A 17,408-nucleotide genomic window follows, 5' to 3' on the forward strand; every position below is an offset into this window, starting at 1 on the left:
TCACAAAACCAAGAAATAAACTGGCACCAACAACCATGCCACGCTCAAACTTGCTTAAATCACCTTTCTTTCCCTTTCTCACATTCAGTTTGGAGTTCAGGAGATTGTCTTGACCAGGACCACACCCCTAAATGCATTGAAGCAACTGCCATGTGATTGGTTGATTAAATAATTGCATTAATGAGAAATTGAACAGGTGTTCCTAATAATCCTTTAGGTGAGTGTATATATTGAGAGACATGGCGAGCGAACAGCTCTATAGAAAGTGTGTTCAACCCTGCACGCGCTATCTAACGGGCAAGGATACACACGATCTATGTGTTGTTTGTTTGGGAGTTCAGCATGCCCAGTCAGCTCTCGAGGGAGCTGATTGCGAGCATTGCGAGCGTTTTCCCCTTAGAACGCTCCGCTCCCGCCGAGCACTCTTTGAGGAGAGTGGTTCGGTTCGCGATCCCCGCGGATGATCCGCGGCGGATCGGGTCCCGGTTCTGCCGAGGCAGAGCGGCGCCGGCATTCGTGGGGATCGCATATGGATCTAACAGTGGGGTTTGAGACGGGCCCCGCCCTATCTCAGCCTTTACCTGTTAGGTCTAGTGCCTCGGTCCCGGGTTCGGAAGCACGCTCTGCGGTTTCTTCCACCCAGGCTGAGGCCCCAGTATTGCAACTATCCCGTTCTGAAGAGCTGGATGTTGTTAGTATTGATATGGGAGATAATGAGGATTTGCCACCTCATTCTCCTGAAAGTGAGGAGCTGATGGAGGTGCTCACTCATACAGTATCTAAGTTAAGCATTGTGTGGCCAGCTGTTAGGCAGGAAGTCTAAAGTAAAATCTAAATTAGATGAAAGATTTTTGCCTTCCCACACGCAACCTCCACGCCGGTGCTTGCCGTTCTTCCCTGATCTCCACACCGAGGTGTCGAGGTCGTGGAAGAAGCCGGTGTCATGCCGAATTTTTAGCCCCCAGACATCAACTTATTCCAATATCGCAGGGGCTAAGTTTCATGGTTATGGGGCGATGCCCAAAGCGGAAGAGGCGCTTGCTAGCCATCTCTCCGCCGAAGCTGTTGCTAGCCATCTCTCCGCCGTTACCCTCCAAGCCACTTAGAAATACATTGGCTTTGGTGGGTAAAGCTTATTCGGCGGCAGGTCAGGCCGCGGCATGCCTGCATACTATGTCCATCTTGTAGGCATACCAGGCTGACTTACTTAAGGACATGAGTGAGAGTGAGGAGGTCAGCACTGACGTAGTTCGCGAACTGCATCAGGCTGCAGATTTATCTCTGCGTGCCACCAAGGAGTCGGCCAAGCTAATGGGCCGTACTATGGCAGCCCTGGTGGCCGCAGAGAGACATTTATGGCTGAACCTCTCCTGCATGAAAGAAAAAGATAAAGCTTTTCTTCTGGACGCCCCGCTTTCGCCTACTGGCCTATTCGGTGACTCCGTTAACACTGCCATCGATAGGTTTCAGGAAGAGAAAAAGCAGGCGGCGGCGTTCCAGAAGTTTATGCCACTCAAAATTCACGTCCCAGGGACTGCTGGGCGGGGGCAGTCCAGGCCGTCGTCCAGCTCCTCACATAGGGCGCAACAGAAACAGAGTCTCACGCCCCCCCTGTGAAACAGTGGGACCAGATGCAGCACTCTCAGCCGAAGTCTTCTGGTAAAACTGATCTGAGGACAGTTATCATGGCCAAGAAGGCATCGAAGAAGTCCTGACGCCACTGGTGTCAGGATACTGAGGTTGGTCCACAGCGTGGGAGAAAGGTGTTCATCGCATTGCACGGTGCCCATTCTCCCTCGGTACCCTCAGGGGCCCGTTCTGCCAACCCCGCCTTTATGCCGGGGCGTAGACGGTCCCAGCGAGCGCTTTCCTGAGGGACACTCGCTCCCTCTGAGGAGGGTCACAGAGTGGTCAAACCAGTTGTTCCCTGCCGGTGCGCCGTTACAGGGCGCTGTGTTTGCTGCTCAAAATATTCCAGAGGCCAGTCTCGAGAGACTGGCACCTTAGTAGATTTTCTGGCAGAGTGGAAAAGTCTTCCAAAAATATCTCAGTGGGTCCTGCAGACAGTCGAGAAAGGTTATGCGATTCAATTCAGGTTTCGTCCACCGTGATTCAGAGGGGTCTTGCCAACCGTGGTGGGCCCCGAGCAAGCTCTGGTAATGGAACAGGAGGTGAAAACGTTCCTGCAAAAGGAGGCTATAGAACGGGTTCCTCCTCCCAGCATGGAGTCAGGCTATTACAGCCGATATTTCATCGTTCCCAATAAGGATGGGGGGTTGCGTCCAATTTTAGATCTGCGCCTGTTAAATCGCTCAGTAGGGAAGCTCAAATTCAAGATGCTCACTTTCAAGCAGATCATGTCACAAATCAGATCCGAGGACTGGTTTGTCACGATAGATCTAAAGGACGCGTACTTCCACATCTCCATCCTTCCGCAACACAGGAAGTTCCTGAGGTTCGCTTTCGGGGGCGAAGCGTACCAATATCGTGTTCTTCCGTTCGGTCTAGCTTTATCTCCCCGCAAATTCACAAAGTGCATGGACGCAGCGCTAGTCCTGCTGCGACTCCAGGGCATTCGCATCCTGAACTATATAGACGATTGGTTGATTCTAGCTCAATCGGAGCAGCAAGCGGTTCGGCATCGAGATGTCGTCCTCGCTCACATCAGGAAATTGGGGTTGAGGCTGAATGCCAAAAAAAGTGTGCTATCTCCATCACAGAGGACCTCTTTTCTGGGGGTGTTATGGGATTCGGTAATGATGCGGGCACGTCTGTCTCCTGCCCGCATCACTTCGATTCTCTCAGCCGTAAAACAGGTGAAGCTAGGCCAGTTGCTCACTGTAAAGCAGTTTCAGAGACTGCTGGGTCTGATGGCAGCAGCGTCCAACGTTATACCTTGCGGCCTGCTGTACATGAGACCGTTACAGTGGTGGCTCAGGACCAAGGGGTTCTCCCCGAGGCGAAACCCACTCCGCACGATCAAAGTCATGCGGCGTTGCCTCCGTGCTCTGGTCATGTGGAGGGAACCTTGGTTTCTGTCCCAAGGACCTGTGTTGGGAGCTCTTTGTCGTCGTGTAACGCTAACGACAGATGCTTCCCTCACAGGTTGGGGGGCGATCATGAGTGGTCGTCCAGCCCAGGGCCTGTGGCAGGACCATCATCTTTAATGGCACATAAATTGCCTAGAAATGTTGGCGGTGTTTCAGGCTCTGAAACACTTCCTCCCAGACCTGAGAGGCCATCATGTTCTTGTCCGGTCCGACAACACATCGTGGTCTCCTACCATCAGGGGGGTCTGCGTTCGTGCCCGTTATACAAGCGGGCTCACCAGATCCTTCTCTGGTCCCAGGGGAAACTTCTTTCATTGAGGGCAATGTGTATCCCAGGGTATCTAAATCAGGGAGCGGACATCCTGTTGAGGCAGGGGCCGAGGCCCGGGGAATGGAGACTTCACCCCGAGGTGGTGGAGCTCCTTTGGAAGCATTTCGGTCGTGGCCGAGGTAGACCTGTTTGCGTCCAGGGAGACATCACACTGTCCACTGTGGTTCTCTCTAAGTCATCCAGCCCCTCTGGGGTTGGACGCTATGGTACAGGCGTCGCCGAGGTCACGTCTGTACGCATTTCCCTGATCGCTCTGGAGAGGGTTCGCCGGGACGGGGTCAGTCTACTGTTGGTAGCCCCGTACTGGCCGGTCCGAGTATGGTTTGCGGACCTAGTGTCTCTCCTTGACGGCTCTCCTCTGGAGATTCTGATCAGGAGGGACCTTCTCTCTCAGGCGAGTGGGTTGATCCTTCACCCCCACCCAGAACTGTGGAAACTGTGGGCTTGGCCTCTGAGGGGGCCCAGCTCATAAGTTCAGGTCTCTCAACCGAGGTTGTTGAGACCATCCTCCACTCCAGAGCTCCATCCACGAGGAAGTTATATGCCTTGAAGTGGAAATTATTCACTTCTTGGTGTGGATATCACTGGCTGGACCCAGTTAACTGCCCGGTGGGTGCAGTGCTGGAGTTCCTGCAGAAGCGCTTCTCCACAGGGCTATCCCCCTCCACACTAAAGGTGTATGTGGCGGCACTAGCTGCTTACCACGTCCCTTTGAGTGGAGTCTCTTTGGGGAGACACCCACTTATAACTCGCTTTCTTCGTGGTACTTTGAGGCTGAGGCCAGCAGTTCGCACGAGGGTGCCGACCTGGGATCTGGCCATCGTATTAGAACGTCTCTCCCTAGCTCCTTTCGAGCCCATTGAAGAGGTTCCTGAGAAGTTTATCACTTTAAAACTATCTTTCTTCTCGCTATCTCGTCTCTTAAGAGAATTCGAGACATTCAAGCACTCTCGTTAGAGTTCTCAACGGGCCTGAAAATTACAACCCGACCCGACCCGGCCCGTGGCTTTTAAAGCCCGGACCCGATGTAACCCGACACATCAACATGAATTATCTGCCCGAACCCGGTCCGCGGCCCGACGCCACCCTTTTGATCGGTGAGTGATGTAGAATAGAATGACTGCTGCGCTTGACGCAGAGAGAGAGCCCCGGCCGCGCGTGCGCGCACTCTCACGTCTCCCACGTTCCGCCCATCCAGCTGACATAAACCACATTTCAATAAACGAAAAAACCTAACCAGTGATTAAATGTTTTCTGTATTGACGCAAATCTTGTGCGATGTCCTAAACTGCCGAAATAATCACACAACGTGTGTCGTGGCTAGACGTCCGATACGCAAACGAATGACTCATTTTAACCATTCACTTTAACTCACCACTGAACTCACGAGACCTCTGAATCGGTGTATAAAAAAATCGGTAACACTTAATTAGATTAGTTAACATTTACTATTAATAAACTGCACTTCTACAGCATTGTTAAGGTCTGCGTGAGGTCTGCCCTCGCGTCGCGATGCACGTTGAACGCAGCAGCCAGACTTTCTTTACAGTGAACAGCAGCGATGAATAATACATTTTTTTTTCACTGTACAATTCAAAAGATTAAGCCCGAGGTCCGACCCGACCCGAGTCATTTGCAAATATTTTCGACCCGAACCCGCGGGTCCCGTCGGGTTTGTCGGGCCGACCCGACCCGTTGAGAACTCTAACTCTCGGTTTCCCCCCTCGTGCCTGGAATTCTCGCCTGGTATGGTGAAGGCCTTCCTCCATCCTAGGCCAGGTTACGTTCCTAAGGTCCCTACAAATATTGCTAGACCTATAGTTCTGCAGGCTTTCTGTCCTCCTCCTTTTATGTCGTCAGACCAGGGGAAACTTAATTTACTCTGCCCAGTTAGGGCTTTAGATGCTTATGTCCACAGAGCTGCCCTGTGGAGGTAATCTGAACAGTTGTTCATTTGCTTTGGGCCACCCAGGAAGGGGTTTCCTGCATCTAAACAGAGGATGAGCAAGTGGGTGGTTGAGGCCATTTCACTTGCTTACGAATCGGCTGGTCAGCCTTCACCCTTGGCTGTACAAGCTCACTTGACTAGGAGTATGGCTGCTTCCAAAGCTCTATTGTCGGGAGTTTCCCTCCATCATGTCTGTGGCAGGTTGGTCCTCACCGCACACTTGTTAGGTTCTATGACCTGGACCTCAGCTCCACTCCAGGGGCTCAGGTGCTTTCATCCTCTGTGCGCTCTGATTTCACATGACGGGCACTTGCTCTTATGGGGTATTAGCGTTCCCACAGCATTTACGCAGCTCGAGTTCCCTTGAAAGGGAACGTCTCGGTTACGTATGTAACCCTAGTTCCCTGAAGAGGGAACGTGACGCTGCGTCGTTCTGCCATACTCCCGGCATGCCCGTTGCCACTTGCTTCGGCCAATCAGAAGCTGTTGCACTTGTATTTTTGGGGTGCTTTATAGTTTCCTGGTCGGTGACGTCACCCGCCTATGACGTTCCGTCTCTTCATTGGACTGATTCCATACGTGCTTCAGGACGCACACACGCAGGGGCGTTCCCACAGCGTTGACGCAGCGTCTCGTTCCCTCTTCAGGGAACTAGGGTTACATAAATAACCAAGACGTTTAGCAGCCATTTTTTCTCTCTTTATATGCTTCCTTTAGGCATAATTGACCGTTCGCAGGCCCCTCCCACAAAACGGCCATTGTCCAATCACACATCATAGCAACCGTTACTATGTGAGCAGGTCCGTCAAACATTGACTCCAAGCAAGATGAAGCGGCACGCCCACGGCGTTTGTAAATCGGACACTAGGTACCCCGAGAGATTGTCTGGAGGAGTTGTTCTTTCCGTTTACAAAGCCGAAAACACAACGTGAGAGGTGCCTACAATGGATAAAACAGCGTGGACGGCCCCACTCCCAGTTAAATGTGTCGAACATGGTTAACTTGCTTGCAGCGTGCGTGAGACCGAGACACTGAGATTAGTCAAAGAAACATGGAGAAAGCAGATCAAGAGGATCCACAAAAGAATTACGTTATCTAAAGGGTTGTTGTTAACATGATATTCTCAGGGAAAATGAGTAGCAGTCAACAGTGCAGCAGCCGTAGACTACAGTTTAGAGGAGTGCACGCTCGCAACGGGGAAAGCATGAAGCTTAACGTTACTTGACAACATCGGTTCATATATCAATATCGAAACGAATAGAAATAACCTTAAATAATTTATGGTTATCTGCATCTTTCCGTCTCTTATGTATAGTTACTTTTTAAACACGAAAATCGCATTCAGCATGACACGCAAGCGGTTGCCGTGGTAATGAATAACCTGCTTGTTAAAAAGCCCTGTATCTGAGGCAAAATTACTAAATATGCAGCGCGAGTTATATATTTCTAACTCCAAACAATTAGCCACTGAACCAGCTTATAAAATCTTCTTCAAGGCTGTGCTGGTTGCATTTGAGGTACAGGTCATGGGGTTTCTCAGATTTCGCTTGAGACCGGTATAAGCATTCGCCTCGATAGTAGTCGTGTCTCTTTCATTGCGTATTTTTATATTTTGAATATATCCCTCCACTGCATACTGTAACCCCTTTTGCCTCGATCTGGAGGATATCGCTAAGGTATTGCTCCAAAAAAGGTCACTGACACGCACGGGTAACGTTAACTTTTACCTCTTCCCGTCATGGGAATCTGTCGCGCTGGTCGTGTTTGACCATTTGTTTGATGGGCGTAGTAACAATAACTAGGGGGCGTGGCTTTTGCGAATGGTCAATTGGGGTAGATATGGCATGTCATTTCACTGTTATGCAGACAATACTCAATTGTATCTACCTCTTAAGCCAAACGCCTCTATTACCTTGGAATCATTGCTGGCATGTGTTGATGAGGTCAAGGTAACAAAGAAAACATGGGAAATAAAAGGGCTTAAATACAGGAATATAGGGATCACCTGACAAATACTACTAATGAGAACATGACACAAGAAACAAAGGAAGCACAAGACATGACCACATGAGGGCAAGGAAGTCAAATGACTAGAAACTAGGAAACATGACTATGACAAAACTTCAAAATAAAGAACATGAACACAAACAAAACCCAAAACCAACAGTGACATATCCCCCTCCCACCCCCCTCTATGGGCGGCTCCAGACGCCCAAACAAAACCCGAAACCCATAAAGTTCAGGAGGGTGGTGGAGTTGAGGTGGTCCAGGGGGAGGAATGGAGGGCCAGGTCCGGGAAGGGGGACAGGACCAGGACCAAGGCAAAAAATTGGTGGGCCGTAGAGCTGTGGCGGATTTGGGTCATGGAGCATGGGTGGATCTGGGCAGTGGATCATGGGCGGATCTGGGCCGTGGAGCAGGGGAGGACCTGGGCCGTGGAGCAATGGCAGGCTAGAACGACGGAACAGAGGGCCGTGCTGCAGTGGTGGACCTGGGCTGTGGAGCACTGGCTGACCTGGACCATGGAGCAGTGGCGGGCCTGGGTTGTGGAGCAATGGCGGGCTAGATCCATGGAACAGAGGGCTGTTGTGCAGTGGGGGACCTGGGCTGTGGAGCACTGGAGGGCCAAGCTCCGCATCCACATCCACATCTGCTGGAGCTTGGTACCTATAGCCCCCCCCCCCCCCAGGCTCTGGCGTGGTGGCCACTTGCTTACATATAAATCTGTATAGACCGATGTGGCGAGCAGGATGAGGCCGAGGGCTGTGAGAGAACTGAGGCACCGGGCGGAAGCATAAAAGGAGGAGCGACGACCGTGAAGGACGAGAGAGGACCAGGCCTGGACTATTTTCTTTGCTGTGTTGTTTTATTATGTGTGGGGGCAGTCGACCGTGAGGGGCTGCCGTCTTTTTCTTCCCGCCTCCTTTAGGTTCGCCGGCGCGTTTTGCTGTTTTTTTTTCATATAGCAGCAACATAGACTTAAAATATTCCGTCATTTATGGTCATATAAATAAAACATATATACTATTTATTTCCTTAATTTTGTATATGTTGTCAACGCAGTGCAGCAGCTAGCAGACCTAGAGCGGGCATTCTAGCGCGCTCATAGACTGCCCTGCGGGAACTGCACAGCCTACCATAATAAAAAATATACATGATTATAAACTATAGAGGGTCTTCTTTTTTTGTGTACACTCACATTAACATCAAAACCTTGTGTTTTTTTTTAAATAAATAAAATAAACAGGGTGCGCTTTCAGCTCACTCTGTCTCCGCAAAAATCTTTCTGAAACATGTCTGGAAAATGAACTGAAACTCAGCTAATACTTATCACACAAACATGAAACATACGTCTAAAGAACGCTTTAAATATCTACTTTTAAATAAAACAATTCACATTTAAAACAAATATTCTCCTGCAATGTAATCTGTATGAAACTAAAGAGAAGTACAGTTTCTCCTGTCTCAGCTCATTATCGTTAATTTGTTCACACCCACTCGCAGAGCGCTCTATTCATAAGATAATGTGTTGAGGCCATATGCAAAATAGATAAACGCACCCAGGCAAATGCTGTAAACTCTGTAAACACACTATATTTTTTAGTCAGATTAAGATTCGTCTATGAGGAATAATCCTGGGACATTTACCACAGAACAAGTGCTGGTTTCACTTCGAGGAGGAGCAACAGATTCAGCTGAGAACTGTAAGTGTTTTATGATTGTGCTTTGTTCTAATCGCGATATAGAATAATGTTAGTGTCTGTAAACGGAAAAATAGCATACTGTTTAAATGTGAATCATGTTTCTGTGTGTATGTGTGTGTGTGTGTGTGTGTGTGTGTGTGTGTGAATGAATGAATGAATGAACGCACAGATACGCACTTACAGACGAAATAAAAGACAACATTTCGTTGACTAGTTTTGGATAAAGTTTTTCAAATCAAATAAGCATCAAATAAGCTTCAAATAAGCTTCAAAATAAAGACATCAAATAAGCTTTTGTTAGGAGTTTCTGCTCATATGTTAAATATATAGTATGTTTTGTCAATAAACTAATCAACTAAGATGTTTGTTCCAATGCAAGCTATATCAAAATAATGAATCCTCAACTTTGAAATATGTATGATCAAACTAAGACATTTATGGAAAAAGACAATTTTATTTTCAATTTGTTTCCAACTCTAACTTTGAACTGAAATAAAACCATGTCTATATGATGAAGGGTGTGTGATAGAAGTGTCCAGACGTATGCACCCTGTATTTTAAAGAAGAACATTTAATTATTTGCGATACATTATTCATTCACAAAGAATTCAGGGACATTATTCATGTCCCTAAAGGTTTTCCTCATTTTTTAAATTAAGGCATTAAGATTTTTTATTCCTCTTTTTAGTCAACTTTAGCATGAGTGTGTTCACTAATTCTAAGCAGTGTGTGTGTGTGTGTGTGTGTGTGTGTATATATAATTAAAAAGCAATTTTAACCAGAAAAATCTACAATGCATGCCCAAAGTCGTGCAGCCATATAGTTTCTCTTGATATCAGCATGTTCACAGGTATTTTTTTTTTTTATAGGGACAAGAAATGAAAAATCAAACACCTTGGAAATGACAGGTATGTACTATGTTTCAGGAATGGGACAATGCTGTGTGACTGTGCAAGCCTCTGTCTTTAGATCAGTGTGTTTACTAATGTGCTTTTTTGTCCTTTGTTGTGTATCTTTGGATTATGTTGTGTTGTAAATAAATCCAAACAATCTAAAAGCCATTCTTTTTTAAATATCCTCATTCTTTGTGCAAGGCTCCTCATAATGATATGGCCTGATAGCACCTAATAGGGCCATTATGGGAGGGTCTTTGTCTTTCTCAGGTGTGAAATGCCATACATATTAATGAGAGATCACGCCTCCTCGCATAAAGCTTTCTCAAACAAAACACGTCATACACATTCTAAAAGACTTTATTGACTTATCTGAATGAGTAGTCAGGATGATTCTCACATAGTTTTGGAGCAAATATTCTAGGCTATGTGATACAATTTCTCAAAAGTCTTGTGAAGAAATAATCAATATGTGTTTTGTAATATTTTTAAGTTTTTAAATAACCATGCATAAATAATATTCTCTCAAAAATACAAACTTGTACATACATGTTGCTCACATATTATGGTAGCCCTGTTTGTGCTATATAGAGTGAATTTACACCTTTGCCATTAACATGTTTATAAATAACTGAAAAAAGTACAAATGTCAGTGCATGTCAAAACATCCCAAGGGCCCCAAAAACCCCTTGGGATGTTTTAACATGTTTATAAATAACTGAAAAAAGTACAAATGTCAGTGCATGTCAAAACATCCCAAAGGTCCCCAAAAACCCCTTGGTCCCCAGAGGGTTAAACGTGAATACATCTATGAAAGATTATATTACTGTATGTGTACAAATAGAATCACAATCCTGGAAAACACCTTTCAGTGACTCAAAATAATCAAGAACTAATTGTTTCTGGTATACAGAAGAAGCCAATGATCAGTTGCACATTGCAAATGCATCTTATATCAAAGCACAATGAACACATGCATGCTGCTCCTTCACTACTTGTATACTGCAAATGAATAATGTGTGAGGTGGGTGTAAAACATATTTCTGCAGGTTTATGTTCAGTGAATGTCTCAGGAAAAAGGCAGTGAGACTTAACTCCCTTTCAATGCAATGGAAGATTCGCTTCTTTCATTAAAATGCATACACAACTGTCCAATAGAGACTGTGGTGGGTTAAGAGCTCCGCTCAGCTTTCAGACAAACCAATTCAGTTTAACGGTTTTATTGCCTGCATCAGCAGTCCCAAAATGTCTGTTTGGAGACATGTTACACCACACAGCAAATCTCTCTCTTTTTTTTTTTTCTCAGAGATAAAGCTGCCCACTGCTCTTGCTCTTTTTCCTTCTTTTTCTGTATCTTCCTACTATCCTCCTCTGTGTATCAATATTGAATATTTTGTGTGATCTTCTGGATAGTTCAATATGTCAGCGAGCTCTTTCAGGTCATGCCCCCCTTGGGCCCTACCTCAGCAAATAATATATTGAAGACGGTACAAATGAAGAGGCTGGTGTGTGGACTTTGGTACACTGTTGTATGCTGTTTTTGCACTGGATTCTCCTGTGGGGGTTCATGAACAGACTTTCTGAGACACTGAAAGAAGTCTGAGACATTGTGCCTGTTCAAGTCTGGTTCCTCTGAAAGTTAACAAGAGGACACACATATGAAGGGCGTCCACAGAGAGAGCCTTCCTATAGAATCCTGAAGGGAAATGAAAGGCAGTAGCAAATAAACCTACTGTACAGAATGTTTTATTTTTAATTGAGGGAAAATTTAAATGGATTTTAAGGGATCTATTCAACACATTTTCATTTATCGATGTCACATAGGATTTAGTGATATTATGTGCCAACAACATTTCTAGTCACATACTGTACAATATCACATATACTGTATACTGTATATTGTTTTTAAAAAAAGTAGTGAGCAGTATAGGTAAAGAGTGGGGTAAGACATGCCAATGAGTAAATTTTGTTTTGCCCCTTTATCTAGAAAACTAGGCAGCAATATTTGTGTCAGCATTACCATATTTTCGGGACTATAAGTCGCTCCGGAGTATAAGTCGCATCAGTCAAAAAATGCATCATGAAGAGGAAAAAAACGTATATAAGTCGCACTCGACTATAAATTGCATTTATTTAGAGATTTATTTCACAAAATCCAAGACCAAGAACAGACATGTAATCTGGAAAGGCAAGTTATTCAACTACACAATAGCACACAGATAAACAGGCTGAATAGGTGTCCGGTATGTTAACGTAACACATTAATGCGACGAACAACCGTATAAGTCCAAAAAAACAAAAATTGAGATAACCATGTGACTTGAATGTATGTGTGCCACTTTGTATACAGAATCACTTTGGGGGTGTGTTCGCGCGACCAAAACTCTGTATTTTAAATTTTAAAATAGTCTCACGCGGAAAAACCGTTTATGTCCACTAACGAAAAATGGAGACGCCGGTTGCTTTCATGTAAAACCTCGGCAAAAAAAGGAGAGCGAACATGAATGAATGGAAGGACAGAGCAAGGAAGTCTTTGAGGGATGCTGGGAAACCATATGTGAACCGGAGAGGAGAGCAAAAACGAGGAAAAAGTCCACCGAAAGAGGTGAGTGAAAGAACCGTATACAAAGTATCTAACTTAGCAGCTACTGTTACAGTCAGAGGGGCGTGTAGGCTCCTGCGCGTCGTCTAACGTTACTACAGTTCATTCATATAGCTCACTCTGTTTAACGGATCAATTCATGAATGGGTCGAAATTAATGCTGTAGGCTACTACTCCTTATAACCGAGGATAAATGAATCGAAACATTATAGCTGCGTTTGATGTCTGGCTAGCCAGTTACTTGTTAACGTAGCTGGTTACAGTCAGGGGGCATATTACTGGGCGTCTAACGTTACTAATGTTCATACAGCTCTGACTGTTTAGCGAATCAAGTCATGAATGGGTCGAAATGAAAGCTGAGAAAATTAGACTTTGATTGCTTTATGTCTCTGAAATAAAAAAGTCATTGACGTGTTTAAAATATTTTGATATACTTTTTGGATCCCATGTTACCATTTATGCAACACATTGTTTTGTGATATTGTATGCTATATTTGTTTGTTACTCATTTTTTAATAAATAAAAGGTAATAATAAAAAAATGCATTGATTGTGTAAGCTGTTACGTTATATATTATAGGTAGTAACCTTAATAGCTGCTAATAGCTCTAGTGTTCTATAGCTATATGTAACAAAAAAAACTCTAATGTGACTTTGTTTTTGTTAAGGGCAAGGTGTGCAAGGAGACGTGTCCCAGGCAGTGTTCAAGCCTAACAGAACAAAGAAAACTCCAGCTCTTCACAGAGTTTTATGCTGTCTCTTATGAGAGGCAGCAGGCTATCATTCTCTCTGGTTTGGAGCAGGTAGGCTAACTTAAGCAATTCATGACCATATCATGTCAACAGTATGCAATGCATCACAATGTAGGCCCATGAAATAACCAGTGAATTGAATACTACTGTATGCCTTCAATTCACTAAGACTGCACATGTGCCTGATCACTGTAAATGTTAAATTTTGTGAGGATGGATGAAGGATGATCAGCATCAAGTAGGCCACCAAGTGCATTACAGTCAGACCACAGCGCTTTGGTGCCCTAAAATGCTTATTCATTCTCCTAACCAAAGCCTACTCACGTACTTAATGACCTTAACCTGACAGCTCTACAATACGGCTAGCCTGCTACGCTATGGTAAATGTCTTTTTACTTCATGTCTTTTTACTTCTAGCACAAGGTGAGTCGCAGACGACCACGTGGGCCTGACACTGAGATTACTAAGAGGAAGTACACCTTCAAGTACCATGTGCAACAAGGAGGCCAAAGACTTGCTGTTTGTAAACTCACATTTATGTCAGTCTTTCAACTGACCAACAGTCGCCTACTGTAACAGGCAAGTTTTATATAGCCTAGCCTTTTCCGTTTGTTAACTTTTTATTACATGCATGATTTTAATTAGATACATTGTCCATAACATATTTATTTAAAGTTACTTATCTTTGAAAAGGTTATTCAAGAAAAGTTAGGCAGTCAGTCTGAGGGAACAGAGCAGGTAGCTAAAGTCAGGTCTCCATTAGAGGACTTCAGAGGAAAACATAAGAACAGGTAAGTAAAAAAAAACAAATCTTGAAGGACCTCATGCTCTCGTCCTGTTAGTTTTTAAAGCTGCACCATTGTCACACCTACAACATTCTCTGGTCTAATGGTGCACTGGACGCTGGCATTATAGAGCGTTGGGTGCCTTGCCACCCTATAACGCCAGTGTGCACATACCGTAATGGTTAGGATTCAGCTCACTGTTGTTGCCCAGTCAGGAAACATATTTTTGCACTTTGAAATCGATATCAGAGATAAAGTGCTATGCAAATGTAATGTATGATTATTCTTTGTATCATTACAACATGTGGATCTTAAAGGGATACTTCAGCTCTGGAAAGATTAATGTGTATTTAAAATGGGTCATTTATGTAGTAGAAATGTGAAATTATTTTTGAATGGAGCCTTCTAAAAGCCAGAAAATGCATTTTTGATTTATGGGGATGAAAGACAACAACTCCCAGATTGCAATGCTAAAATGCACACATCAATCAATCACATGTTTAGCATCCATGTAAACACTACATTCAGATTCACAAATCGGAATAAATTCAGTTAGATTGAAACAAAAGATGTGCATGTAAACAATGACAATTTTTGCGTCATCGGAGGATTTTTCCCAGACAAAAAATACATAAATCTCTCATCTCAGGGGGATATGAGGGAGAAAAGCATTGTAATTCGAAAATACTAAAAAGAATTCGGTTTTCTAATGATACAAAGCTTAATGCTAAATCTTGAAGTATCCCTTTAATGACTGTATGTGAAAAACAAAATCCTATAGTTTAGAGGAATGTTTATAATTATACATTTATGGTCACAGAAACAATGCAATTGTGCAAAACAGACCAGCATAGTTTATTATATTTCCCTTGTTCATGAGTTGTGGTGTTTATTTTTTAGGCCTCATAGCATTCATCCTGCAGTGAGAGAGGGTATAAGAGAGCATATCTTGAGCTTCCCACGCCAACCGAACCACTACTCACGGATGAAGGGAGATGTGGAGAGGGAGTACCTGAGCCCTGATTTAAACCTGCTCCGCATGTTCCGCCTGTACAAGGAACACAATCCAACATCCACTGCAAAGTTCTGGCTCTATAGGGACATCTTCAAGCAGCAGAACCTCAGTTTTGGGCAGCCAAGAAGTGACACTTGTGCGAAATGTGACGCCCTGTTTTTAAAATTAACAGCTGCTACAACAGAAGGAGAAAGGTTGAAGATCGCAGCCGAGAGTGAGCTTCACCACCGGAAAGCTGAAAAAGCGTACACCCAGTTGCAGGCTGACACAGAGTGGGCCAAAGCCAATGATGACTGCCATGTCATTTGTATCGACATGCAGGGGGTAGTGTTCACGCCAAACCTGACACACTCCAACGTGTACTATCAACGGCAGCTGGCCAACTACAACCTCTGTATCCAGGAGATGGGCACTGACGATCCTCCTACAATGTGCCTCTGGCATGAGGGCATCGCTCACAGAGGTTCCATCGAGGTGGCAAGCTGTCTTTTGAAGTGGGCAGAAACATCTTTTGCTCCCCTAGTCCAGGCAAAGGAACGGAAGCTCGTCATCTATAGTGACCGATGCTGTGGGCAGAACAACAACTGGCGAGTCCTAAACCTCATGGCCCTGCTCGTATCTAGAAGGTACTTCAGTCAGATAGAGCAGAAGTTCATGGTGTCTGGTCACTCCTTCCTTCCCTGTGACCGTTCCTTTGCCACGCTGGACAAGAGGCGTAAGGTGTCCACACTCCACACCCCCAGCGATGTCGCCGAGATGATCCGTGGAGCCAGGCAGCAGCATCCATTCAAAGTCATTGAGATGAAATGTCCGGACTTCAGGCAGCTCCCTGATGCAACATTAAAGCGTCCACCTGGCTTGCTAATCACATCCATGATGTGGTTGAAAGTGACAGGTAAAAAACAAAAGAGTAGGTCTTCTGAGATTAACAGTGTTGGGGATATGTGCGTGAAAGAAGAATCTTTATTGAATTTCTTGTTGAATCATGATTTCAGCTGCTGATCCATGGTGTGTCCACACAAAAGGGAGCCACAGCCTCTACGAGGGATGGAAGACCTGGCTGATCACCAAACAGAGGAAGAATCAACCACCTCCAGCTCCCTTGTTCTCCACCACGTATGCTCGTGCTTATGAGGACCCTCTGCCCGTCAAGAAGGAGAAGCACCGGGATCTTATGAAAATGCTAGCCTACATGCCACCGGAGGCCCAAGCATTTTATGGGGCATTAGAATGCGAAGAGTAGCCTGGTATGTGTAGGTCATGTGCAGGGTAAGGTGGGGTATATTGTGTATATTGTGTAAAATTAATCATAATAGTAGTTGTAGTTTATCTTGTATGCCTTATATTATGTTGTATAATAGGAATATATAGTTATTTATTTAGTAAATGAATGAATGGGGTGATTTATGAAATGTATTATAAAATGGTAAACTAGCATATGGAACCATAGCAAGGAATGATGATGATGTATGTCTGTATTGTAAATATGTATTGTTTACAGTTATTACTGTTGTTTATTGTTTGTATGTATTGTTGATTGTATGTACGGTTTATTGTTTGTAATGACGTTTATTTTCTGTACTATAAGTAGGCCTATGTATTGTTCATTGTTCGTACTGTATTGTCTGTGTTTTTGTTCTGTGATTTATGTTGGTAAAAAAATTAAAGAAATTGAAAGAAAGAAATGTTTAATATTTTCTTTAAGGTTCTGTCACTGTATTAAAACTAAGATAAAGGAATCAAATCTCCAGTGGTTTAAGTGATATGATGAATTGGACTTATACTGTTATTCCACATTAACTGGACTTATACTGTTCTTCCACATTCCAGAAATGTAAATTACTCTAACTTTTTATTTTTAAGATTGATACTAAAAAATCTTATCTCATTAGAATTGTGAAACTTTTGTTGTCTATCTTCAAGTAAAAAAAAAAATATATATATAATATTCAGAGTCCAAATTAAAAAAATGTCATTATTCAAAATTTGAAAATATGGACTTATATGGTTCTTCGTCTCAAGCCCTCAGTTATTCAGCTACACAATAGCATAAAGAACATATACCTGGGAGGCTGAATAGGCTAAATTAAGTCCAACAAGCAAGTTACCGGTAAACAAGTTCACCAAGCTCCCGCGATCTCATTCCACATCACTAAATCTATTGAATTCTTCATCCTCGGTGTCGCTTCTGAACAACTCCGCCAACTAGAGCGCCCTCTCGTGGCTGTAGATGATACTGTTTTCTCTTGGTTCATCTCAGTCTGAATTAATGTTGATATATAAGTCGCACCTGACTATAAGTCGCAGGACCAGCCAAACTATGAAAAAA

At 44.2% G+C, this 17,408-nt stretch overlaps 1 protein-coding gene across 1 annotated transcript; it reads left to right on the forward strand.

Moving 5' to 3' along the window:
* Nucleotides 1–12,410: 12,410 nt before the first annotated feature.
* Nucleotides 12,411–16,322, forward strand: LOC130087775 (uncharacterized). Its single transcript, XM_056254253.1, has 5 exons — nucleotides 12,411–12,531; nucleotides 13,196–13,330; nucleotides 13,697–13,851; nucleotides 14,965–15,974; nucleotides 16,075–16,322. Exons 1-5 carry the CDS (start codon nucleotides 12,427–12,429, stop codon nucleotides 16,320–16,322), a joined length of 1,653 nt encoding a protein of 550 aa, XP_056110228.1. The 5' UTR covers nucleotides 12,411–12,426.
* Nucleotides 16,323–17,408: the final 1,086 nt, after the last annotated feature.

The sequence above is a fragment of the Rhinichthys klamathensis genome, unplaced genomic scaffold (genome assembly GCF_029890125.1).
Source record: "Rhinichthys klamathensis goyatoka isolate OS25496 unplaced genomic scaffold, OSU_Roscu_1.1 h1tg000111l_1, whole genome shotgun sequence".
NCBI lineage: Eukaryota > Metazoa > Chordata > Actinopteri > Cypriniformes > Leuciscidae > Rhinichthys > Rhinichthys klamathensis.

Excerpts from the sequence above, each read along its gene's own strand:
- LOC130087775 (XM_056254253.1), top strand. The coding sequence starts at position 12,427 with ATGAATGAATGGAAGGACAGAGCAAGGAAGTCTTTGAGGGATGCTGGG. Across the intron at positions 13,331-13,696 it reads TTCTCTCTGGTTTGGAGCAG|CACAAGGTGAGTCGCAGACG; the intron begins GTAGGCTAACTT and ends TTTTACTTCTAG. Across the intron at positions 15,975-16,074 it reads GATGTGGTTGAAAGTGACAG|CTGCTGATCCATGGTGTGTC; the intron begins GTAAAAAACAAA and ends TCATGATTTCAG.